The sequence below is a fragment of the Chlorocebus sabaeus genome, chromosome 13 (assembly GCF_047675955.1).
Source record: "Chlorocebus sabaeus isolate Y175 chromosome 13, mChlSab1.0.hap1, whole genome shotgun sequence".
NCBI classification, from domain to species: Eukaryota; Metazoa; Chordata; class Mammalia; order Primates; family Cercopithecidae; genus Chlorocebus; species Chlorocebus sabaeus.
This window is the reverse complement of record NC_132916.1, coordinates 35,512,094-35,537,974: the sequence shown is the minus strand read 5'-3', so window position 1 is coordinate 35,537,974 and position 25,881 is coordinate 35,512,094. Positions and strand designations below refer to the sequence as shown.

Here is a 25,881-nt window from a genome sequence, read left to right as displayed (position 1 = left end):
CAATGTATAACCAGTTGGACTAGTCATTCTCTTTCTCAAACAAGAATTGAGAGATCCTGCATATATTTGAGAAAAATAGTCTAAATACTGTCATTGAGAAATTATGGCAAGAGCAGATTTTCTGAAATAACATCATGAATTGATTTAATCTAATCTTGGGAGTAAAAATCTTTTGTTTTAATCTGTGGAGTGCTGAGTTGTGACTTTGTCCTTTATTTTTCTGTAATCTTACATACATATTTCTCTAGAGCCTTAGTGAAACATACTTCTTTGAGCGTGTCTTTAAAAAATGTTTTAAAAACATAATATTTATTTGCTTTTATAGATACAAAATCTTACCCTAATCAGTGTGGAGTTGCATGCTCGAACCAGACGAGACTTAGAACCGGATCCTGAATTTGACCCAATCTGTGCTCTGTTTTACTGCATCTCATCTGATGCTCCACTGCCAGATACAGAAAAAACAGAACTCACGGGTGTAATAGTGATTGATAAAGACAAGACAGTTTTCAGTCAAGGTATTGTCTGTTTTTATTAATGATATACGTGCCCACTCTAGGAGGAACCTTTTAATGAGGAATTCCTATGCTGAAGATCCAATCTAAGCAAGCCTGAGGACTCTTCTCTAAAATGTTTGCTGAGATAGGAATAGGAGATTGTGTATAACTTTGTCCTAGATGTATTATTCTTACTTGAATTAGTCAGAAGCAGCCAGGCACAGTGGTGCCTGCCTATAGTCCCAGCTACCTGGGAGGCTGGGCAACAGGATAGCTCGAGCCCAGGAGTTTGGGGCTGTAGTGCACTGTGATTGTGCCTGTAAATAGACACTACACTCTAGCCTGGGTAACATAGCAAGACCCCATTTATTTATTTATTTTTAAGTCAGAAGCAGTGCAATATAAAGATCTCAATATTTATAATTAACATATAATTTGTTCTAGGTATTATTTTATAAAAATAATTATTACTGATACAGAGTCCACATTATTATGTATCCCTAGATTAGGTGCACAGTCTTCCTTATGTATGCATATGCAAGTATTTTCTTGCTGATAAGAGAGTTTATCTTACTACTATAAGTTAATGGTTCATAAGATACTTTTAAGATGTATTCTTACTTTGCTTATATCTCTTTATCTTTCTTTCTAAGTACATATACTTTTGGTTCAGAGGTTCTTCATACAGAATACCATGTAAGGCATTTTATAAAATACCTACTGTCCCTCTGCAGCTTTCAGTGGTCACCATTCCAAGTGAATTCAGTCCACTGAGGAGGAAGTCTTAGCACAGAATACAACCATATTAAGAATTTGCAATTTATTCAGTGATGTGCTTGAGCTGACACATACCAGCTCACAGCCAGTTCTTGGATTTTCATGAATTTTTCAAACTAGTTGCTATCGCTTTGGCAGTTGGAAATCAGCCATAGGGTCGGGGAGGGGTCCTTACATCATGAAATAGGCCAGCACTACAAATTAAGGCTTTCTTTTTTTTCCTACAGAGGTGGTGGTTAAACATTTTCATCTTACCAGAGATTAAAATGTCCTATGCTAAGCAAAGCTCTCCTGCTAGGAAGAGTAAAGACAGAAACAAAGTAATACAGGTTCTTCACAAGTGATATGTTCTTTTCTTTTCTTTTCTTTTCTTTTCTTTTCTTTTCTTTTTTTGAGATGGAGTCTTGCTCTGTTGCCCAGGTTGGAGTGCAGTGGCGTGATCTCAGCTCACTATAAGCTCCGCCTCATGGGTTCATGCCATTCTCCAGGTTCATGCTGTTCTCCTGCCTCAGCCTCCCAAGTAGCTGACTACAGGCGCCTACCACCACGCCCGGCTAATTTTTGTATTTTTTAGTAGAGACGGGGTTTCGCCATGTTAACCAGGATGGTCTTGATCTCCTGACCTCGTGATCTGCTCGCCTCAGCCTCCCAAAGTGCTGGGATTACAGGCTTGAGCCACTGTGCCCAGCCAGTGATATGTCATTTTCTAGGAAATTTTGTGAATGCAGTCTTTTCAGGAGAATAGCTGAAAATATAAAATTTGAATTTTCAGTTGTATATGAAACTAAAAAATCTTTTGAGAGTGTTTTAAAGACATTGGGTTAATTATGTTTTTACTTGGTGGGATGTTTTCTTAATTTGAAATATTTCAGTAGTATAATTTTACTTAAAAGTAAGGGATAATATTACTTTTATATTATGAAGGTATATTATTACATAATGTTATATATAATAGACATTTTGTTTATTTTTTAGATATCAGATATCAGACTCCATTACTTATTAGATCTGGAATTACAGGACTCGAAGTCACCTATGCTGCTGATGAGAAGGCACTTTTTCATGAAATTGCAGATATAATAAAGAGGTATTATTTTGTATTATCCGATTTTTCCAGTTTTTATTCAGAGAGTCGTTTCATGCTATTGCAGATAATAGTGAAGACAAAAGTGAAGGTAGGAAGAAAACGAATCCCTTCCTATGGCCCTTGAAAGCAGAGTTACTCTTGGAAAAATTTTATATTCACTTCCCACCACCATCACTATTTTCATCAGAAAAGACAGGAAAAGCAGTGTTCTGTTCTCAAGATTGAGGGGCCAGTGAAAGACAAATATTTGTTTAGCCTCTAACTTCCCAGGTGTTCTTGAGGTTTGTTTTTCTATGGTGCTGAAATAATGGAGAACTGTATAAAGTTCCATTGTATTATTCATTAACTAGGTTTCTACCTTGGGAGCCAGCCACCATTTCAGTACCTTTTTTGTTTTGTTTTGTTTTGTTTTTCTTTTTTAAAGTTTTCTGAGTTCTAAACAAGCCAATATTTTCAAAAAACTTTGGGATGCATTCTGCGTATAAATTTATCTGTTAATAAATGTTGAACTGTCTATTACATACTCTTGTGCACAGAGCTCCTTAAAAAATCTTCTTTTGACCATTTGGTACTTGGTCCTCAGATTGATAGTAGAATCTTGTCCAAGTTTATGAAAAAAAAATTTTAACAAAAAAATTTTAATTTAAAAATAAAATCATTAAGTGGATCATTTGCATTTTCTCAAGAGTGTAACTCTTGGTAGCCATAGACTCTGTTATTAAATGCTTCACTTTGTAGAAACTTAAGGATTCTGCCCATTGCTAGGTTTAGGTTTTTAGATGTCTAAAGCAAGATAGAAAACACCCTTTGGATCCTGATGTACAGATAAAAGCTGTCCATGAGCATGTTGTTATACTCACCCTTTTTTGTTTTGCTTATATAGTTGAACTTTATCCTATAAAAACTAAATCAGTATTCTACACGAAAGATTAAGATGATATTCTGCAGACTTGTCATCAGATTGATTCCCAGATGAGTTAACATAAACCATTCTGAGAATTAGAAAACTAAAACGTGTTTTCTACAAAACAAAATTAAATGACAGAGCATCAAAAATAGTATACTACTACCCATGACTATGAAGGAAAAAAGAGTAAAGTATTTTTACTATTTATAGCACTGGTGACTAGATAGAGTCCCATCTATTTGAGTTTCGTCATTGTCAGTCCTACCTTTTATCTTCTCACAGAGGTTGTCATCAACATGTCAGATGTTTTCAGTATCCACACTTCTTTTATTTCTGCAAGCAACTCAGAAAAAGAAATATGTAAGAGTTTCAGTCAATACTATTTTGTGTACCAGCACATGTCCAGTAACATCCCTGGACTTGTATGCTTGCCTTTTCCTTGTTAGGTATATTCCCAACGATAGGATTACCTACCAGCATCAAGAAATGTGTCAGTCATTTGCAAGTACAACTTTCTTAAATGTCCATAAAATGAAATGTACTAGTAATTAAGGAAAAAGGGGTAAACAATACTGTCATAAAAAGGAAAATGTTTAAATGTCAACTTTTCAATTCTATAGTGTTCTTTATATATTAGTCCAAGCAACCCTGCAAAAAGATTGATTATTTCATTCTTTCACCCTGTTTGTTGTGTACTTACTCAACACAGCTTTTGGAGTCAGCCAGCCCTGTGTTTCTGTCTTGAATAAGTTGCTTAACTCTCTCAACTTTGTTTTCCTAATCTGTAAGATGGGTAGATAATGCACATAAAACTCTTAAACTCATGTCTGGTACATAGTGAGTACATAAATGTTAACTGTGTGTAAGGGGCAGTGCTAGGTATACTATAAAAATGAATAAAATATATCTTTATTTTTCCGTTTTTAATACTTTCTCAAGTGGCAAACACAAAAAGTAATATAAAGTGATATTAAACAAGCAAAACTTAATCTATAATCTTGTCACAATCGTTTTCCTCTTTCTGTGTTTCCTTGGACTATTTACTTTGCCCGGTCTCCCTAACTTAAATATAAACTATGATTCTTCCCTTTTCCTCTTCCCTAAATACTGTTACATTTATTTTACATCATATCCATTTAACCTCAGAATTCTTTTTCAAGATGATTCCTTCCCCTCCGTGACTCTTACCTCTACTGGAGTACCCTTATCTATCATGTGTGTAGATGGTAGTGAGTTGCTTAAAATACTGTGAGGCATCTTTTTTCTACCTAAGCAAATAAAACCGTTTTCCTATTTCTTCTGCTTCTGTTTTATCCACAGTTTTGGGTTGTTTTCACCACTAATCCCAACTACCCAACCTTGTTCTTTCTGTAACTTTCAGAAACCTGATAGAATGAATAAAACCCACTAGAAATTGAAGAACAAGTCATCAAGACCTTGTTATTGACTCCAAATGTTTTTAGAGAATAAAAATGGAATCCTTTGGCTTTTGAACTTGAAAACAGGTGTTTTATCAGCTTTAAAAGAGTCTCAAGACTAAACAGCCTCCAGGTCAAAAAATAAATATATGTAATATATCTGAAAAATATGCCTAAAACAACTTTACAATTCTTCCAAAGGGACAAAATCTGTGAAATAAATCTAAGAAGAGAAGCACAGGCTAACTTTTTTCAGCAGTCATTTCTGAGCTGTAGCAGTTTATAAAAATAGACAACTTTTTAATTGCAACAGTTATTTTCAATGCATTATTTTTTGAAAAAAAGTGTACTTAGCTCCATTAGTTGCCACAACAGAACAAATAGCTGACTGGAATAAGTTTTTGCAATAACAAGATGTTGCATAAATGAGAACGATTCAGATGAAGAAATTAGAAGAACTGTCTTTATAAGGTTTAAAGCAGAAGGGCTATGTAATCATCTGGCATCCTCTTCATGTTGTAACTGTGTGACTATGTGATATATAACTGTGTGATGTGTGATAGGTAACTATGTGATAGGCACTCCAGGAATCTTCCAAATTATTAAGATCAAGGTCAACTGTGACCACATTGTAATGCCTGTTCTGAGCCAGTCTGAGTACTTAGCAGACAACTGTGTGGGTTCTGTTGTGTGCATATGAGAATTCTTCAAGTCTGCGACCCCTGGTGATCCTTAGAGCCACTTGATACTTCTGCCCCAATTCTCAAATGTAGCCATTCATTACACAGTTAGTTTTAAAGGGAGACACACTGGACAAGTAGATAGTCTATCTTTGTACTAAGAAGAGTTTAATGAAAGAGATGAAGGCAGTATCAAAGAGTTGGTTAAGGGTTTGGGTGTTATGTTGGAAGACTAAACAGAAAGAGTATTGGGATATTTCTCCTTCCTTGAGTGCCCTGGGATCTTTCTGGATATTCATGCCATTGTTGCTTATTGCCTTGCTTCAATAGCTGTTTATTAAATTAAGCCATTTTCTCAGAAATGTCAATCCTATTTATGTAGAGAAAAGCACATAAGTAATATGTTTAATATCTTTTTCTCCTAACAAGCTTGAAGGCTGCTCAGCAAGTCTGTGGATAACAGTGGATCATGAACAGATCACCAGAAAATTAAAATTTTTACTACAGAATGTACTTTCATAGGGCCTTTAGGGAATAGGAAATTTGCAAGTATGCTGTTGCAGAAGTTTGAACCTAGTTATTTTGACATCAGCTACTTAAATACTCCAGAATTAAAAATCAGAATACATTTATTGTGACATTCCAATTTTTATTGACTAGGTAAAAACGAAAGCCATTCAATACCCATTTTTAGAAGACAGCTATGGAATTATGATAAAACATTAACATATTGGTTCTAAAAGCAGATCTGATGATCTGGTCATGATCCATTGTTATGCCAGACTTGTAGAGTAGCCATAGATAGCTTATATCAGTAAATTAATGTAGTCTAATACTGTAGACATTGGCTGAGGCTTAGGGTATTAAATGCTTTAAATTGGACAGGCTACACATCTCACAATTTAGTGTTTCATGAGTAGTTGTGTAAAACTCAACGATTTCAATTTCTGTGATATTTCACTTGGCCTTTTGGCATTTATAAAGAACAAGATAATGCTACTAATTGATAGAGCTACTTACTGTAGTTTTTGCTCTCAAAACTTATAATTAGTTCCTCTCTCCCCCACACAATTTTCCACTCAAGATAAATTTTCATATTTATAACTAAACATTTCTCTGTGGTGGTCACAACATGGAGGTTCTAAGAGGAGCCACAAAGAGGCTCCTTCTGGATTAGAGACAGGTTGTCGGTTCAGTTTTGCCAGTGCAGCTCTGACCACAAGGAGCACATTTTTCTTCTAGATTCTGATGTTTACCTTCCCCACCTTAATCCCACCTCTATTAATATTTCGTTCTTCCATTAAGTTGAATCACCATCCTTTTAAATTTAAAGGACAAACTTGTCATTACTTAGGCCTTATTCTGTATGAGAACCAAGTCATTACTAAAATTAAGTGAGAAAAAGAAGGCATTTTCATTTTTTTTTCTCAGCATTAAAACTGTTTAAGGGCAGTATAGATTACAAGGGTAGATAAGTGACAACAGGAATGACCTAGGGATCTTTTTCAAAATACCATACCCACATGCACCCTCACACTTCACCTTCCCCTGCCCACATTATATTCTCACTTGTACCTTTACTCATATACTTCAGTGGTAATGGCCTGCCTTCCACCCAAATTTCCATCAGCCTCTTTTCCCACTTGTATCAAACAAATACACAGTCTAAGTAAAAACTCTGCTTACTTTACAAAAGTAGCGTCAAATTGCCTATAATCCCAGCACTTTGGGAGGCTGAGGCAGGCAGATCACTGGAGGTCAGGAATTTGAGACCAACCTGACCAACGTGGTGAAACCTCGGCTCTACTAAAAATACAAAAAATTAGCTGGACTTGGTGTGGGGCACCTGTAATCCCAGCTGCTTAGGAAGCTGAGGCAGGAGAATCGTTTGAACCTGGGAAGCAGAGGTTGCAGTGAGCTAACATCATGCCACTGCAATCCAGCCTGGACAGCAGAGTGAGACTCCATCTCAAAAAAATAAAAGAAAGAAACAAAGTAGCTTCAAATCAAGTACTCTTAACCTTCCATCTCTTCCTGTATAAAAACTCTGTAGGTACCACTGTATCATCCCTTCTCAATCTGGGAACCATTAGAGAACACAGGTTTTTATTTTCATACCTTACATCATGAAGAAACAATTACTCTGGTTAAAGGTTCAAATGTATGGTATTTACATAACTTTTTAATTCCTGTTTTAGGTATGATCCTGATATTCTGCTAGGATATGAGATTCAGATGCATTCCTGGGGTTACCTCTTACAAAGGGCTGCCGCTTTAAGTGTTGACTTATGTCAGATGATCTCTCGGGTGCCAGGTATGTATCATTGTGAATGTTTTGTCATTCAACTACAGAGCAAATTATAAAGGAAATAAAGACAAAATGTTAAAGGGTACTTAGGTTCTAGCCCAATTTTTTAGTATTAAGTTGTGTAAGTTTTAGATACAGCATAACTCTATTGCAGAAAAAATTAAAAATAAAATAAAAATATTCTAGTCTCACTGCTATATATACTGTTAGTATAGTTGTTGAGTTTTTTCCTTTCAGTCACTTTTCATATACGTATCTAGTGGTTTTTAAATAATCATACCATATATTCCATTTTTATTCTTCCTTCATCTAGTGTCTTACCACACATATTTTTCTGCATTATGAAATAGTCTTCATAATTATTATGAAGCTACATAGCATTTCTTTGACTTGTACCATAATTTTATTGTGTGCCTGGCTCTGTTTTTTTTTAATTCATTTTGTTGGTGAAGAAGGGCAGGATGGGTTGAGGAACACTAATAGTTAACTAATCATTGATTTTTATTTGGATATCAGGCTAAAAATATTGCAGAAATTTTGAAACCCATTCCCCAAAGTTTGATTCTGACTGGAAAAGGGAGTAATAATATTCATACCAAAATTATTTGTAGTTTATAATGCATTTTTTAAAACTAGATTTTCTTTATAAACATGGGATTTTTAATAAATTTGTTCCCAAGGGTTCCCACAAGTCTAACTAAAACAAAGTAGTGTATACTTGGGAAAAGTTAAAGCTGGAAGATTCCAGGACAGTAAAGTTTTTTAACTTTGCAAAAAATTGGAATAAAAAGATCAGGTGCAGTGGCTCACACCTGTAATCCCAACACTTTGGGAGCCCAAGTTGGGAGACTTGCTTGAGCCCTGGAGTTCAAAAGTAGCCCAGGTAACAAAGTGAGACCCCATTTCTACCAAAAAAAAAAAAAAAAAAAAAAAAAGGGTGTGATAGCATGTGCCTGTAGTCCCAGCTACTCAGGAGACTGAGGTGAGGCAATCGCTTCAGCCCAGGAGTTCAAGGCTGCAGTGAGCTATGATCGCACCACTGCACCCAAGCTTGGGCAATAGAACAAGACAAAAAGGGAGCAGGGGACAGAGATGCTTTAAGTTTAGCTTTTCATTGCATGAATTTTTGTGTAGCTTGTGTGTCCTTTGCATGGTAGGAATAGTGGTGTATCTTTTTTTTTCAACATCTTTTTTTGGGATAGGTTTTAAATATCCTTGCCTCAATTTATTCATCTGTAATATAGGGACAATAGAACTTATTTCATAGGGTGATTGTGAGGAACTTAAAACAGTACCAGAGTATATGTTATATTGTTTGCTAAATGAAAAACAAACTTTTAAACATTATCTCTTTAAAATAAAGAGAATTGGGTGGTTGTACATGGTCTTTTGATTCAGGTAATCCTAGTTTAGAATACTAGTTTTCTTACTGTAAGATCTTGGGCAAGATATAACATTTCTGAGTAGAATTTTCTGTAATACAAAATGAAAATTTTACTAACTTTTTAAGTGGTTGTGTTAAAGGAAGTAATGTTTGTATTAAAATAAATGATGTTGGCAAAATTCTTAGAACATAATAAATATTCAATATGGTAAATATTTTTATTACTCTGGAACCTTTAATCATCAACATTCACATACACCTAGTGTTATATAGGAGAGACACATTTTAATTTATATTCTAGGTAAAATTCACCTCCTAAGAAACTAGACTCAGAACTCTATTTGCTATGAGGAACTCTGCATCTAGTTCTCCATATGCCTTCTTCTAGTTCTCCATAGGCATTCAAGAGAATTTCATCCTGAATATGAACATGATGTCAACAAATTTTCAGAGAATAATTTAAGTTAAAAATTGAACTGATTTTTTCTCCAAGAAATTACCAGATTAACTATGGACCTTTCTCATGCTAAAACCAAGCAAATGTTAGCATTAGGTGTTTATAAAGGTAGCGTCAGGCAAGGCATGATGCACCTGTAGTCCCAGCTGTTCGAGCAGCTGAGGCAGGTGGATTGCTTGTGGCCAGGAGTTTGAGGCTGCAGTGTGCTATGATTGCACCTGTGGCTAGCCACTGCACTCAACCTGGCAACATAGTGAGTTGTCTTTTTTAAAAAACGAAGAAAAAAGGTAGTGCCAAAAATTACTAAATTTAAAGAAAAAAGTGTTTGTTATTTAAATATAGAAAGGAGGAGGGAGGGAGAGACTTCAGGTAAACAAAATTTTTTCATACATTGTGAATTATATTTCATCTTTAATATTCATCCTTAATGTTTATTCTCATTTTCCTTGGCATAATTTTATTGAAAGTTGTTTTCTGTGAGCCCTGATACAATCTGTTTTCATTTCTATAGATGACAAAATTGAGAACAGATTTGCAGCTGAAAGAGATGAGTATGGATCATATACAATGAGTGAGATAAATATTGTTGGCCGAATTACACTAAATCTTTGGAGGATCATGAGAAATGAGGTAGGTGATTTATCCAAAATGTTGTTTGGAAATAAGATATTCGGTCAATATAATGATTTAATCATTATAGAGTATTAGTAAGATTTACTATATAGCTTATGCGTTTGTCAATTACTATTATACTTAAGTAGAGTTAAAGTAGTACTTTCTAAAATGCAAAACTACAGAGGTATTAGACTTTAATGTTTCAGGTGAGTTTTATTTTTTTTTTTCTTTGTGTCTGAGGTAGCAATAATTAGAAAGGTCTAAACTATAATAAAATATTGGGGCCAGGCACGGTGCTCACACCTGTAATCTCAGCACTTTGGGAGGCCCAGGCAGGGGCATCCCTTGAGCCCAGGAGTTCCAGACCAGCCTGAGCAATATGGCAAGACCCTGTCTCTACAAATAATAGCTAAAAAAATTAGCTGGATGTGGATGCACATGCCTATGGTCCCAGCTACTTGGGAGGCTGAGGTGGGAGAACCATTTGAGCTCACGCAGCTAAGGTTGCAGTGAGCCGTGATCATGCCACTGCACTCAAGTCTGGGTGACAGAGCGAGACCCTGTCTCAAAATAAAATAAAATATTGTGTTGTACACGTTGAATATTGTCTAATTTCACCGTTTTGGTTTTTTTTTTCACTTAAATCATTTTTGCATCTAAAGCCGGATGAATTCAGCTTGGCCTCGTTGATTTATTATAGTAAGAAAAATTTAGTCAAGAAATAGGAAGGAGCTTCTCGAACTATATTTAAATACTGGGTCAGATTAATAAGATAAATTAAAGAGACAGTACTTTGAAATAGTTAATAATTAAGGCTTTGGGGGCTCAGATAAGGATTTTTAGTGGAGTAATTTATTAGACAATGAACTATCACATTAATTTGCATTCACTTAAAAAAGGAATTATTTCACACAAAAAAAGTAAGATCATGGAATTTTCCTGGATAATATTTGCATCCTTGAAGTTACCCAATTTCTCTTATTTGAAATGTAAAAAAGCCATACATGGTGGCTCACACCTGTAATCCCAACTCTTTGGGAGGCCAAGGCAGGAGGGGTTAGCTTGAGGCCAGGAGTTCAATCAAGACCATCCTGGGTAACATAGCGAGACCTTGTCTCTATTAAAAATAAAAAATAAACAGTTAGGTTGGGCATGGTGGCTCATACCTGTAATCCTGCACTTTGGGAGGCCAAGTAGGGTGGATCGCTTGAGCCCAGGATTTGAAACTAGGCTGGGCAACACAGCAAAACCCTATCTTTACCAAAAAATACAAGTTAGCCATGTATGGTAGCATGTGCCTAGTGTGTAGCCAGGCAACAGCTACTTGGAAGGCTGAGGTGGGAGGATCACTTGATCCTGAGAGCCAGTGGCACACACATATAGTCCCAGCTTATCAGGAGACTCAGCCAGGAGGACCTTTTGAGGCCAGGAATTCAAGGCTGCAGTGCACTGTAATATTATACCTCAGAGGCAGCGTTGCAGTGAACTGAGATTACACCACCACACTTCAGCCTGGGCGACAGAGCTAGAGCCTATCTCAAAAAAGAAAACAGAAACAAAGATACCTAGTATAAATTGGTCTATTCTTAGACTTTGGACTTTGGATAGTATCAACTAAAATGTTTATATTTCAAAGAAAGCTAATTCTACAATTGCTTCTGCTCTTTGAAATTACTTTCTCATTAGACATTTTCTATTATATACTTATTATTCACTATTGTCTTCTTAGCTCTTTGGATTTATATAAAACATTTGACTTTCTAAGCTGCCATATGCAATATACAACATGACTCTGCTTGAGAATAATTTTATCTTGTTGTGTTGTTCTTAAAGTAATAAGAGTGTAAGTCCCCAATGATTTAAAGTAATTTCTAGTGATACAGCACAGGATATAGGAGATACAGAGATTGTAATGTATTTGGTGTGTATATTTCATATTTTATATATATACATATATATATATATTTTTTTTTAAATTTGATTTGTTTTTGAGATGGAGTCTCGCTCTGTCACCCAGGGTGGAGTGCAGTGGTGCAGTCTCGGCTCACTGCAACCTCCGCCTCCCGGGTTCAAGCGATTCTCCTGTCTCAGCCTCCCGAGTAGCTAGGATTACAGGTGCCTGAACCACACCTGGCTAATTTTTGTATTTTTAGTAGAGATGGGTTTTTTCCTTGTTGGCCAGACTGGTCACAAACTCCTGACTTCAAGTGATCCGCCCACCTCGGCCTCCCAAAATGCTGGGATTACGGGCGTGAACCACTGCCCCGGCCTCATTATGTATTTTAATCTATAGTCTGATATTGCTTGAGATGAACACATACTTTAAGTGTATAAACACAAAAGTAAATTATTGAATCCTAGTTTCAGGGGTCTTTTCATCCCTGTATATCCACTAGTAGCTTAAAATCGCAAATTAGAGAACATATATTTTTTCAAAGTTTAGGGCCTTGTCTAGTCCTCACTGAAAATTCAGGGTCAAATGTTTTCTCATTTAGGATGAATATATAATATCTCTGATCTTTATACAAATGTGGGAAACAACTATAAGAAAGTTATGAGCTGGATAATTTACCTGTTTTATAAAATTTGGAACTGGGTACAGTGGCACACACATATAGTCCCAGCTACTTAGGAGACTCACGTGGGAGGACGTTTTGGGGTCAGGAATTCAAGGCTGTAGTGTACTATTTATTATGCCTGTGAATAGCCACTGTACTCTAGCCTGGGAGATAAAGCAGGACCCCATCTCTTAAAATAATAGTAATAATAAATTTTGTTTGTTTTTTAATATACAGGTACTAGATTTATTTTTCCTGCTTTACTTTGAACATAGAACTCCTGCAGTTTCCTTATGGACTTTGAATTTGTAGTGACAAAACAAAATACCTCTTAAATAGTAATCTTTATTAGATATTTGTTGACTGCTTAAATGACAATAAATGGGTCTTCCTCAGACAATTACATTTAGAGGCCTTCTGGATGTCAACGCAATCTAGGCTTTTCAAGAATTTGCCAAGTGGGTTGGAAACAGACTTGATTCAATTCAACAAATATTTACTGATTGCCATCTCTAGTGCACTGGTTGAAGGTCCTGGGTTTAGATAAAGTTAAGAGTATAGTAACAGACAGGAAGGCAGAATATATGGGTATGGATGTTGGTAGGTAGAGATATGGCAGTGAGAATCTGTGGAAGTTCTCTTGTGATTCGTTTTCTCAGTAAAATAGCAGTTACTGTTCTTAGCTGAAACTGAGAATTGTGGAGAGGCTTTTGGGGTTTGAGGAGAGAGAAGTTTGAAATGGTTATTAGGAGAATTTGAGAGAAAATATAAACACTGGGCCACATTAAGAGTCTATTTGATATTTGGGTTAGGAAATTAAAGTGATATACCCACCAGCTGTGTTTAAATTCACAGATTCAAGTTAGGTTTGACCATCACTCACAAATGGTTATGGATTTACTTAAAATAAAAAGAAGCAGCAGCAGCAGCAGGAGAGGGACAAGGGAATGAATGGTACATGCAGGGGAATGATTACCATGATTGACTATGAAATTTAAACTAAATAAGGAGCAGAGAGATCAGAGCACCAAGGGGAGTAAGCTGGAAGCACAGGAGATGATGGTCAGAGAATGGGATGCATGAGATTTTGGAGGGAGTACACCTGTTGATACATCCTGGGGTATGATTATGGAAGTGGGTAGCGTAGGTAGAATGGAGGACAAAATCATTAGAGAAGAGGAGTTCAAGGGGTCAAGGAGTATCTTTGTTTTCTTCCCACATAATTGTTACACTTACTGCATATAAAATAACAGTAGTCTTTTTCCTTTAAAATTCAAATAGATATAGTGCCATTCACCTCTGGAATGTAGTACTGCAGAGGAGAAATCTAAGGTCCAGCTAATTATATCTTTGATTATTGCTCCTGTCTCCATATTAAGCTTTCCTTTAGGAACCTAATTATATATTAACATTCTGTTCTCTGTTCCCCGTATCTTCCCTCTTCTCATTTTCATCTTTTCATTCTCTTTATCTGCATGTTGAGACATTTCCATATTCCTAACTTGACTTTTAGTAGAACTATTCTGCTATTATCTTCTTTCAATATGGGTTTTTTCATTCTGTTAGTGATTTTATAATCCTTCCTCATTTAATCTTGTGGCATTTTCCTCATTCTATCACTCTCTACCTTTTTACAACCTATGGGGGCATCTGTGTATATGTATACATACACAAGTACATGCACACACTGTGAAGTATGCTGCATTGTAGTGCCATTGTTCTGAAGATTGACAGAAATTGTAGATAAAGTAAGACCAATTTGGGTCACTGCACTGAGATAAGATTAACATTCAGTCCCTATTTTGTACCTCCTGGATCACAGGAGTGGAAAAGAAAGTAATTTAAAATTGTAATATACAATTGTGAAGTGCTGTTTGAACTATTTCTCAGAATCCCAAATTGACCTAAGAATGGAGACCACTGGTTCCTTAATTTCCATTTTGCATTGAAATACCTGCCATTGCCTAGATTGGTTTTGTCTTGTAGATATTTCAGAGAAATCATCTAGCTGAAAGTACATATTTATTAATTTGGGCCCTTTTGCAGGATATTTTACTCATTAACACAGCTTTCACTTATATATTTTGAAGATGGGGAGACATTTCTGACATTTTAATATTTTGCTTTTGGAATGAACTTGAGTGTCTCTATAATGCCTGTGTAGCGGGGTCTAGTAACGTAATTATTGGGAGGAGAATGCCTGCCTTTAACTAGATAACTTATCCTCAAATCTGTGGAATCCCATTAATCAGCATGTCATCAAGAACCAAAAAATAAGTATGGAAAGAACAAAAAATTAATTTGCTTGACAATGCTTCTGTCAATATGCATATTATCATAGAGTATAAAAATGGTAAGAACTAGGATCTCTTAAAATAAGTCTTATATAACCAAGTTGAATCTCATCAGGTCTGTTTTCTCTAATTTTCCAATTTGTTATGAACATTTCTGTCCAGTAGGCTCTACATAGTTTTGAATTATGATTCAGTTGTACCACACATCAATTTTACAAGTAGCTTTAATATCTAATATGAAAAGGTTAAAGTGATAGTGGTATCTTTTAGAACAAAATTTGCTACATAAACGTAAGCATTATTATAATGATGTCTTGCCTTTTTGTTTTAGGTGGCTCTAACTAACTACACCTTTGAAAATGTGAGCTTTCATGTTCTTCATCAGCGTTTTCCCCTCTTCACCTTTCGAGTCTTGTCAGATTGGTTTGATAACAAGACAGATCTCTACAGGTACTGTTTTATAACTCTGAAGAAGATAATATAAAATCATCATTGAGATGTAATTTATATGTAACAAAATACACACATTTAAAGTGTATTGTTCAGGCCGGTTGTGGTGGCTTACACCTGTAATCCTAGCACGTTGGGAGGCCGAGGTGGGCATATCACCTGACGTCAGGGGTTCGAGACCAGCCTGGTCAACATAGCAAAACCGCGTCTCTACTAAAAATACAAAAATTGGCCAGGTGGGGTGATGCATGCCTGTAATCCTAGCTACTCAGGAGGCTAAGGTAGGAGAATCACTTGAACCTGGGAGGCAGAGGTTGCAGTGAGCCGAGATCGTGCCTCTGCACTCCAGCCTGGGCGACAGAGTGAGACTTGTCTCAAAAAATATATAAATAAATGAAGTGTATTGTTCAATGACTTTGAAAAATGCATTTATCTTGTAATCATTACTCCAGTCAAGATAAGGAGCATATCTGACACCCAGAAGATTCCCTAATCATCTAGCTAATTACTAATTGGATTTCTATTACTCTAGGTTAGTTTTGCCAATTCTAGAACTTCATATTAATGGAAATATTCATAATCAACCTTGGCTTTGAAGAAACTCAGAAAACATACTGTTTTCTGGGATTTACCCTGTTGCATAGTTTGTTCATTCTTATTGTTAGATAGTATTCAATTATATGAATAGAACTTACCCACTCACCTGTTGATGGACATTTGGGTTGTTTCTAGTTTGAGGCTATTATGAATAAAACTGCAATAAAGATCTGCATAATGTCATCGTGTGAACATACATTTTCATATCTCTTAGGAGTAGAATTGCTGGGTCATATGGCTCTTGTGTGTTAATATTTTAAGAAACTTAATCTGTTTTCTTTGGCAAGTCTGTCGGCAAAAATTATCTCAGCCCTTGTTTATGTGAAAGTGTCTTTATTTCACCCTTATTTTTGAAGGATAATTTCTCAGTCTCAGTTGCGTTTTTTTCTTTCACCACTCTAAAGATTTTGTTCCCTTTTCTTCCAGCCTCTCTTTTTGCTGATGAGAAGTCAACAGTTATTCTCATTTTTCTAGTATTTGTGATTCATTTTCTTTCCGAAGTCAGATTTAATGAGTGGTTGACCGATGTTGCTTATGACTCTCTGCAAGGTTTATAGTAGAGGCAGGGGGAGTTTCTCAGTTCTCCTGTCTAACCTCAGTCTTTGGTTCTTCCTGTTCTTCTGGGGTTTGCTCAGCACTCCTGCTCTTCCCACAGTGGCAATAGACCTCTGCTTTGTACCACTGCCAGGTCCTGGGCCCAAGTAAACTTCCTGACCCTCCCCCTGGGGCAGATAGCATTTTCTTCTACTCCTTTCTCAATGATACTATTCCTTTGCCTGGAATCTATGACAGGAAGTTTTCCTGCCACTTTTCCAGTTGCTTATTATTTAGTTCAAAGCCTATGGCTGGAACAGGTAAGTATACCAGGCCCAAGGTGTTCCTAAGCTTCTCCAACTTGATATGGGATTCAATCTCCAAACTCTGTCATCTGTACATATTGTCAGTATTTGTTTTTAAGTTTTATCTAGAGTAGGCCTTTCTGTAGGGCAAAGGCGTCTGTTTTTTCTAGGCTCACAACTGAATGCCAAGGTTGTTAACAAGAGGGTGATGAGGTCTCCACTCTGGCATTGGTGAGCTTCCAACCCCAGCACTATCTGACCATTTCTGCCCACACTTAATCCCCAGTGAGCTGCTCTCTATTCAGCCTCATGTGGTTTCATCCTGCTGGTTTTCAGGACAGCCTTGAGCTGTCACTCACAGGGAATCCACCTGTACTTCTGACCCCCCAACTCCTGCCACTTGCACAACTCCCTTTCTCTCTTATACTCCATCCCACAGACTCCACCTGTGAGCTGCCTAAATGAACTCTGAGCTCTTCATCTTTGGCTTAGTAGGACAGCCTTGCTCTGTGTAGACTCTGGCACACTGCACTGTGTCTAGGAAAAGTCCTGAAATTAATGTGTCTGATTTTTTAAATGAATCAACTGTACTTACTGAATTGTAAGGCTGTGTGGTGGTGAGGATGGAAAAAGTATAGCTTTGAAAACAGCTTGGTAATATCTGGGGAAACTGCTTCCTGAGCATGTCATCGCATATTCCAATCCCTTTTGAGGAATCTCAGAGAAGTGAAGTGAAGTAACAGAGAGCACTTAGCTTCTATCAAAGCCTTACAGAAATAGAAGCTGAGAAGTTGGCCAAGTGCGGTGGCTCACACCTGTAATTTCAGCGCTTTGGGATGCCAAGGTGGGTGGATCACCTGAGGTCAGGAGTTGGAGACCATTCTGGCCAACATGGTGAAACTGCATCTCTACTAAAAATACAAAAAATTAGCCGGGCACACCTGTAATCCCAGCTACTCCAGAGGCCGAGGCATGAAAATCACTTGAACCCGGGAGCAGGAGTCAGAGGTTGCAGTGAGCTAAGATCACGCCACTGCACTCCACTCCAGTCTAGGTGACACAGCAAGACTCCATCTCAAAAAAAAAAAAAAAAGAAGCTGAGGAGAAGTTATACACCAATAAATAAAACTTGATATTTAACTTAACATTGAAAACTATATTCAGTGGTTTGTTTATGAGCCCCGGAGTCTCTAAATGCATGTTTTACCACCTTTAATTAGGTATTATCTAGGATGATAACTGTTTTTGACAAGTGAACTAGAGAACTGGAACTAACATTGTATAGAAGGGACTTAGACTAGACATTATACCATTTATGTCAAATGGATTATGTTATACGAAGAGACCATGCACTCTTTCTTTGAGTAGTCTTGGAAATATCAGACAACTTCATCCTTAAATTTAAGTGAATACTAACTTAAATTTAAATGAATACATCTTAACTTTAAGTGTGGTAACCCCTTTTGATTTGCATTTGCTTTCTACAGTGTTTTAAGGACATACATATATATTGTAAATCGACTTAGAATGAGAAGAACTTGCTAGTCAAGGATTTTTTTATGTTAAAGCTGTAAAACACAAAGGTACCCTAATTTTTTTTAATAAACCCAGATTTTGGTTTCCTGGAAGCCCCTGATTTATGTGAATGAGTTATTTTCCCAATATTTTATTGTTTCGAGCTTAGAACACATTTTTTCATAAAATAATGTCTTGTGATTAGATTCCCAAGCCAGCCTATAAAACTTTTCCTAATCTCTAATATTACTAATCTAGATAATTCCTAATACCAACATGATTTTATCTGTCATCCATGAAATAGTTATTAAATACTATTCCAGTTTCTGAGCTAGGAGGTATGTCCTGGGAGCAGAGTTGTGTAGCTAAAGAAGATAATATAAGAAATTTTATTTTCTATTTGCTGTGTATAGAGTCAGTCCACAGAAAAACTTCAGAATAAGTGAATTTTGTACTCGGGATTCTCCTGTCTCCTTTTTTGTCACCTTCTCCCCAGATGAACTATCTTGAAAAGTACCCATGCCTTCAGAATGCTCTAAGTTCGCATTTCAACACTACCCAGGCCTATCTTGAGTAGCATGTGCTTTATAATTATGCTTCCCCTCTTCCTTTCCAGATCAAAACTTGTATTTATTACCCTTAAGTTTCACAAAGCATTAAGAGGATGGCATAATTCTTTAACAACAATTTTAAAAACTAACAAGAGTCTTATCTTGTCCTTTAACCATAAGTAAAGGCCGCAATTACTCTTTCTCATTTGTGTTACATGGTTAGTGAGATAGGACCCGAAAGTAGAAATGATGATGATCTTATTTCAGAAAGATCACTGTTTTAAATTAAAAAGTCTACTTTTTAAATGCATTTTTTTAAAAATTAGCCATTCAAAGTATTTTTTATGTTCATGCCTATAGGTCAGCAGATTTAGATCAGAAAACAGCAGTTGTTACCTGCTAGATAAATTATACAAGCTAAAATGTCCCTTGTTAAATTAACCTTTAGTTATGAAAGATAAGATGCATCTAATTTGTGTATATTACTTGGTTACCAGTCAGTAGAGAGGAATACATTTAGTGAAATGCTTATTTCACCAAATAGTGAATGCTTATTCATTTCACAAAATGCTCTACCATTTTTGTTAGTGAGGAAATGAGTAATTTGCTGTGGTGATAGAAATTTAATAAGATAGTTACTCATTTGTAATGTATTTTCTTGTTTTCTTTTCATCATGTTTTCATTTACTTGACCAAAATCTCAGGTTCTAGTATACAAGGTTTGTAAACTAGGACAGATTAGGCTTACAGTAATCCTCAGTTCTCTTATCTATAATAGAGAGATGTTAATATATTCTACCTCATGGAGAGAAGTAAGAATTAAATGAGATAGTATGAGTCTTGAACACACAGAAGTCTCTCAATAAATGTTAATTAATTGGTACGTCTTTCTTTTCAGGATAGAGAATTAGATTCTGAATGAAATGAGGAAATAGTAATTACCATAATTATAATAATAGCTGCAAAGGTTATTAAGTTTTTGCTTTTGCCTAACACCTTACAACAACCTTATTATTACCACTGTTTCACACATACTGAAACTGAGAGCTAGAGAGTTAAATGATTTGCCTAGGGTCACATAGTAGCTTGCAACAGAGCCACAATTTGAACCTAGGACTATCTCACTCCAGAGTCTGTGCTGTCAACCAATGTGTGAAAATCTCTTAGATTGTATGCTTCAAAATGTGAAATAAACCATTTCCACTTAAAAAAAAAAGTTATATATAGTATAGTAAAAATATTTCTTTTGAAATATACTATTATACCCATTTATTTAAGTTCTAACAGACTATACTGCCTCAAAAAATGGCGTCGATCTTAGTCAAATAACTTAAATCAGGAGCCTTTAAAGATTCAGTTTAATCAGTTTTGTATACAAAGTATTTAGACTTACTTTCACCATTTTTGCCCAAAAAACAAACTTTTTGTACCTCATTAAATAACATCAACAAAAGTAAAAAGCTAACATCAACCTAGGAAAACCATTTTCACCATAACAGTTACGTATATTAACTGTATTATATACTTTTAAATTAGTAAAAAAAAAAAAATGGGTAAAAGACATGAACAACTATCAAAGGAAAAAAATCCTAAAATATTCAAATGTCTACCTCATATGCAGTGTATAAATACCTTAATAAATACCTTACTAAAGGAATTCTTAATCTGCTGATTATGTTCTTAATTGTACCATGAATTACAAAAACCTATTGGCAAGATCAGTCTCATTTAAAAAAAAAAAAAAAAAAAAAAGGACTTTAGGCTGGAATAAACAATGAAAATAAACCAGTATGTTTTAAAACACATTTTCCAAAACAAATTATCATCAACATACTTCAAGTGGTAACTCTTCTCCTGAATCACCACCTACAGGTTTCAAGGAAATATTCATGCCTAGTCAGCATGATAATCTGTTGAGACAGATTCTTATATAAGTTTTGTGTAACACATACCTTTTTAAAGTCTTCTGTTAAACCTGTGTTGGTTGAGACTTAACACTTACTTTTCTCATCTTTTACAAATCTCAGCAAAATGCTTGTGTGCTGCCTGGCATTTTCAGAAATTATGTTGGTGTCTCACTATTTTGGTATCTCATTTGGCACGTTTCTCCAGGTCAGCTCTCTGTCCATATGTTGAGAGGGCAAAGTGTAAATGTATCTCATTTTTCTGCACTATCGATAGATAAATCCACACATCCTAAAGGAGTGGTGAGCCATTAAATCCATTTTGTTTTATTTTAAAGGGACTGATTTGATTTATATATAATGCACTATTTCAGATTTACACTTTGCAGTTTTGTATTGTTGAGGGGTTACTAAAACAAAAAAAAATCAGATTAAAATGTGATACCATTTTTTGTCTATCAAACTCATAACTTTAAAAACTATAATCTTCATTGTTGACAAATATACAAGGAAACAAGCACTTTATCATCAGTAGTATGAATATAAATTATTAAAACCTTTCTGGAAAGCAGTGTATTGCTAGGTATTGAAAACTGACCAAATCTGGGAATTTATTTTAAGGAATTATTTAATCATCTGTACAAAGACTTAGCTTTAAAAATGTTCATCACAGCGTTGCTTACAGTAATAAAAGATATTCGGTAAATGTTTCGATTAAATATGTTATAATTATACAATAGCATACTCGATAGCTACAAAACAAATATGGGGAGTCAGTATATTAAGTTAAAAATGTAAATTATGAAACAGAATTTCTGTTTATTTTGTTAAACAATTATTTATAGAGTTTAGGATTTTTTCATGTTTGCCTAATGTTTTAACAGCTTTATTGAGATATAATTTGTATATCATACAATTCACCCATTTAAAGTATATGACTCACTGAGTTTTAGCATATTCAAAGTTGTACAACAGCATCACAGTAAGTTTTAGAATATTTTAATTACCCTAAATGGAAATCCTGCATCGTGTAGCCACCACTCTTCAACCTTTCATCACTCCTATCACCCCCTCCACCAGAGTCCCCCCACCCTCTACCTCTTGCCTTAGACAACCACTGATCTACTTTCTGTCCCCATAGATTTGACTATCCTCGACATTTCACGTTAACAGAATCATGCAATATGTAAATCTTTTGTGGCTGCCTTCTTTCAGCATAATGCTGTCCAAATTTGTCCATGTTATAGCATCTTTTAGTATTTCTTTTATTGCTGAATAATACTGTATTGTATCGATATATACTACATTTTATTTCTTCATCAGTTGATAGACATTTTGGTTGTTTCCACTTTGGGCTACTATGATTAATACTGTAATGAACATTCATATATAGTGTTTTGTGTAGATATCTGTTTTCATTCCTTTTGGATGTGTACCAAGGAGTAGAATTTTTGGTGGATTATATGGTAACTCTGTGTTTAACTATTTGAGGAACTGCCAAATTATCTTCCCAAGCAACTACACTATTTTATGTTCCCACCAGCAGTATATGAGGGTTCCAGTCTCTCCACTTTTTTGCTAATACCTGTTATTATCTTTTTTATAATAGGGTTTTTTTTTCTTCCTTCACATTCATTTTCTAGTTTTTCTATTAATTAAGCATTAGTCATGTGTCAGAGGAAAAGGTTTTTAAACACATTTATTGAACAATTATGTGACTATATTGTTCTAAAAGCAATATAATTAAAGATTACAATATATGTGAACCTTAATCTTCAGATGAATAAATTGTATTCCTTATAGTATACTTTTGGATCATTTTTACATTTTATAATATCAAAATTCATTTTATGGATTTGCTGAGGACTTTATTGTTTATTTTCTTAAGAAGGTAAGGTAAAGAGGTTAATTTTTTAAGGTTTAAACTGAAAAACAAAACTTTTATATTTTCACAAAAAATAATTATTTGAAATATGTTTAACCCACGTATTATCTCACTAAAAATTATGTTACTGATTTTTCTGAATCTTCACCAAATTACTTTTTTTGCCATGAAAAGATAGTGCATGTTTTTATTTTAGACTTATATTTACAATAACCCAGACCCTTCATGTTCTTTAAAAATTTATAGATATGATAATAATTATTGCATAATCAGTAGCTGTATCTTAAAGGAGAATGTTAATTTTCTATAATAAGAATAGAGCAGCATCAAGCAAAATATCGAAAAATAGTGATCCTTAATCTTACCACCTGATCACAAGCACTATTTTAAATTTTGCTTATTTTTCCTGGCTTTTATGCCCTTGAAATACCTGAAATTTTCTAATGTTTTATTCCTTAACATACTTGGCTTAAAGGCTTATATCATTACTCTTTCCTTAAGTAACCACACTTTTAGCATGTAGATTTTTGGCAGGAAAAAAGTACTGTTTTCAAGTGTCCAAATTTTTCCCTGATGTTCATAATGTGGATTCTTTTTTAACAGATGGAAAATGGTTGATCATTATGTTAGCCGTGTCCGTGGAAATCTCCAAATGTTAGAACAACTGGACCTGATTGGGAAAACCAGTGAGATGGCTAGACTTTTTGGCATTCAATTTTTACATGTACTGACAAGGGGTTCACAGGTGGGAAATCAGTTTTCTTGCAGACTTGAAAGTTCTGTATGAGTGATACACTTTTGTGATATTTGAAGTGATTTGACTTTTTAAACTTTCTGTTTGGTACCAACTAATCAATAGCTGGGTAATAAAATGTTATCATTTTATTCTCTTTCTATGCCAACTTTCCGGCCACTGCCAAGTGTTTTTATGATATTAAGAAAATAAATGTCCATGTCCTTAAGGATATTATATTCCTGTATATTGTTACTGTGATTAAAGATGCCCCTTAAAACTGGAGAAGCAACAAAGAAAGTCTACCTTTCTTTTGTTTTACATGTTTAATTTTGGCTTCTTAAAACTTCCCATAGTTAATTTTAATATAAAAATAAAAAGCTTGAAAATCAATATAAGTGGACTATGTAACTTTTAAAATGTTATTTAAAAAAAAAAAAACGTGAAAAGCTATTTAATTCATATCTTTCTAAGTAATTTCCCAAGGATATAATGAGAGATTTTTACTAAACACCTTGCTGAAAATGATTTTATGTATTAATTCAACAAATATGTATTTGAATACCTGTAGTTTGTTAAGCACTGTGGTAGGCATCAGGGATACCATATTAAAACACTCAGATTTCTTAACCTTGTAAAATCCTTAATTATTTTAATTACCTGTATCTATAACATTCCTCAATCAACCAGTTCAGTAAATATAGCAAAAATAGAGTTCCAGCTAGTTTTATCTGTTTATTTCATTTAATTGCTTATAGGCTATTTATTTTATTTATACCCATCAAATTTAACACCTATTTGACCTAGCCTGTAATAAAAGGCAAAGATACCTTAAAACCTCATGAGAATACTTCAGTGAATCCAGGCTGGTTCTTGTGAGTAATTTTTTTTTTCTAATACCCCAGGCCATCTGCTTAATAGTTATTATTAGAAACAAACATACCAGTAATTGCTTGATTCAGTTTTGCTAGGGACCAATAATAAGCTGATTACTATTCAGTTCTTTTTTTATTATTTTTTAATTATTTCCACAACAAAAGCCACATTCAATACTTTATAATTCTATAATCATTTTGTTTGTTTCTTTGAAAAACTGGGATAACGTTTTCTATCTTAAGTCTCATGACAGCTTTTTCATTCTCTAATTTTCCCAAATAAATTTATCCAAGATGATTGACCAACTTCTTAAATGAAATTGTCAAACTATACAGCTGTCTGTCCTACACTTTTTTATTATGGTATAACTGTAAATAAAGAGGGTCGGGCACAGTGGCTCACGCCTGTAATCCCAGCAGTTTAGGAGGCCAAGGTGGGGGATCACTTGAGGTCAGGAGTCAAGACCACCTTGGCCAACATGGTGAAACCCCATCTCTACTAAAAATACAAAAAGTAGCCGGGCGTGGTGGTGCAAGCCTGTAATCCCAGCTACTCAGGAGGCTGAGACAGGAGAATCTCTTGAACCCTGGAGGGGTAGGTTGCAGTGAGCCGAGATTGTGCTGTTGCACTCCAGCTTGGACAACAGAGCGAGACTTGATCTCAAAATAAATAAGTAAATAATAAAAATAAAAAGAGATCTAATTGCATCTGTCCTTTAAAATTGACTTATCTTTTAAGTTATTTGACATGTTTTATAGTTTTTATAAAAGTCATAGGAATAGGAAAAGGATTTACATATATCCCTTTTCAAATCTGAAAGCTGACTAAATAACTAGTATTGCAGGCTGGGCATGGTGGCTCACACCTATAATCCCAGCACTTTGGGAGGCCAAGGTGGGCAGATCATCTGAGGTCAGGAGTTCGAGACCAGCCTGGCTAACATGATGAAACCCTGTTTCTACTAAAAATACAAAAAATTAGCTGGACGTGGTGGTGTGCGCCTGTAATCCCAGGCTGAGGTAGGAGAATCGCTTGAACCCGGGAGGCAGAGGTTGCAGATTGCCGAAATCACACCGTTGTACTCCAAACTTGGGCAACAAGAATGAAACACCGTCTCGGAAAAAAAAAAAAACTAGGACTGCAAAAAAAAAAAAAAAAAAAAAAAAAAAGTCATACGGTCTTATTCTGAAAAGCAGATTATCCTCAAATGATTGTATATTCAAATTACCAATGTATTTAAACTGTGTTTCTTCTCTTCTCACCTCCCTTTCTCCCCGCAGTACCGTGTGGAATCAATGATGTTGCGTATTGCTAAACCAATGAACTATATTCCTGTGACACCTAGTGTTCAGCAAAGATCCCAAATGAGAGCCCCACAGTGTGTTCCTCTAATTATGGAGCCTGAATCCCGCTTCTATAGCAACTCTGTTCTTGTTTTGGATTTCCAGTCACTTTATCCTTCCATCGTGATTGCATATAACTACTGCTTTTCCACCTGCCTTGGCCATGTGGAGAACTTGGGAAAGTAAGGTTTTTTTCACATTTACAG

At 35.2% G+C, this 25,881-nt stretch overlaps 1 protein-coding gene across 7 annotated transcripts in view; it reads left to right on the top strand.

Moving 5' to 3' along the window:
- The window catches only part of REV3L (REV3 like, DNA directed polymerase zeta catalytic subunit), a 190,881-nt gene that overhangs the window by 128,662 nt on the left and 36,338 nt on the right, over nucleotides 1-25,881 (top strand). For all 7 annotated transcript variants that reach the window (XR_005241308.2, XM_008007324.3, XM_008007323.3 and 4 more), the window contains 7 exons: nucleotides 326-518; nucleotides 2,250-2,361; nucleotides 7,565-7,680; nucleotides 10,027-10,145; nucleotides 15,314-15,432; nucleotides 23,327-23,468; nucleotides 25,613-25,857. Coding sequence is in view for 6 of the 7 variants with exons in the window: in XM_008007324.3 (XP_008005515.3) it covers nucleotides 326-518; nucleotides 2,250-2,361; nucleotides 7,565-7,680; nucleotides 10,027-10,145; nucleotides 15,314-15,432; nucleotides 23,327-23,468; nucleotides 25,613-25,857 (1,046 nt within the window). In the remaining variant the exon portion in view is untranslated. The remainder of the gene's footprint in view (nucleotides 1-325; nucleotides 519-2,249; nucleotides 2,362-7,564; nucleotides 7,681-10,026; nucleotides 10,146-15,313; nucleotides 15,433-23,326; nucleotides 23,469-25,612; nucleotides 25,858-25,881) is intronic.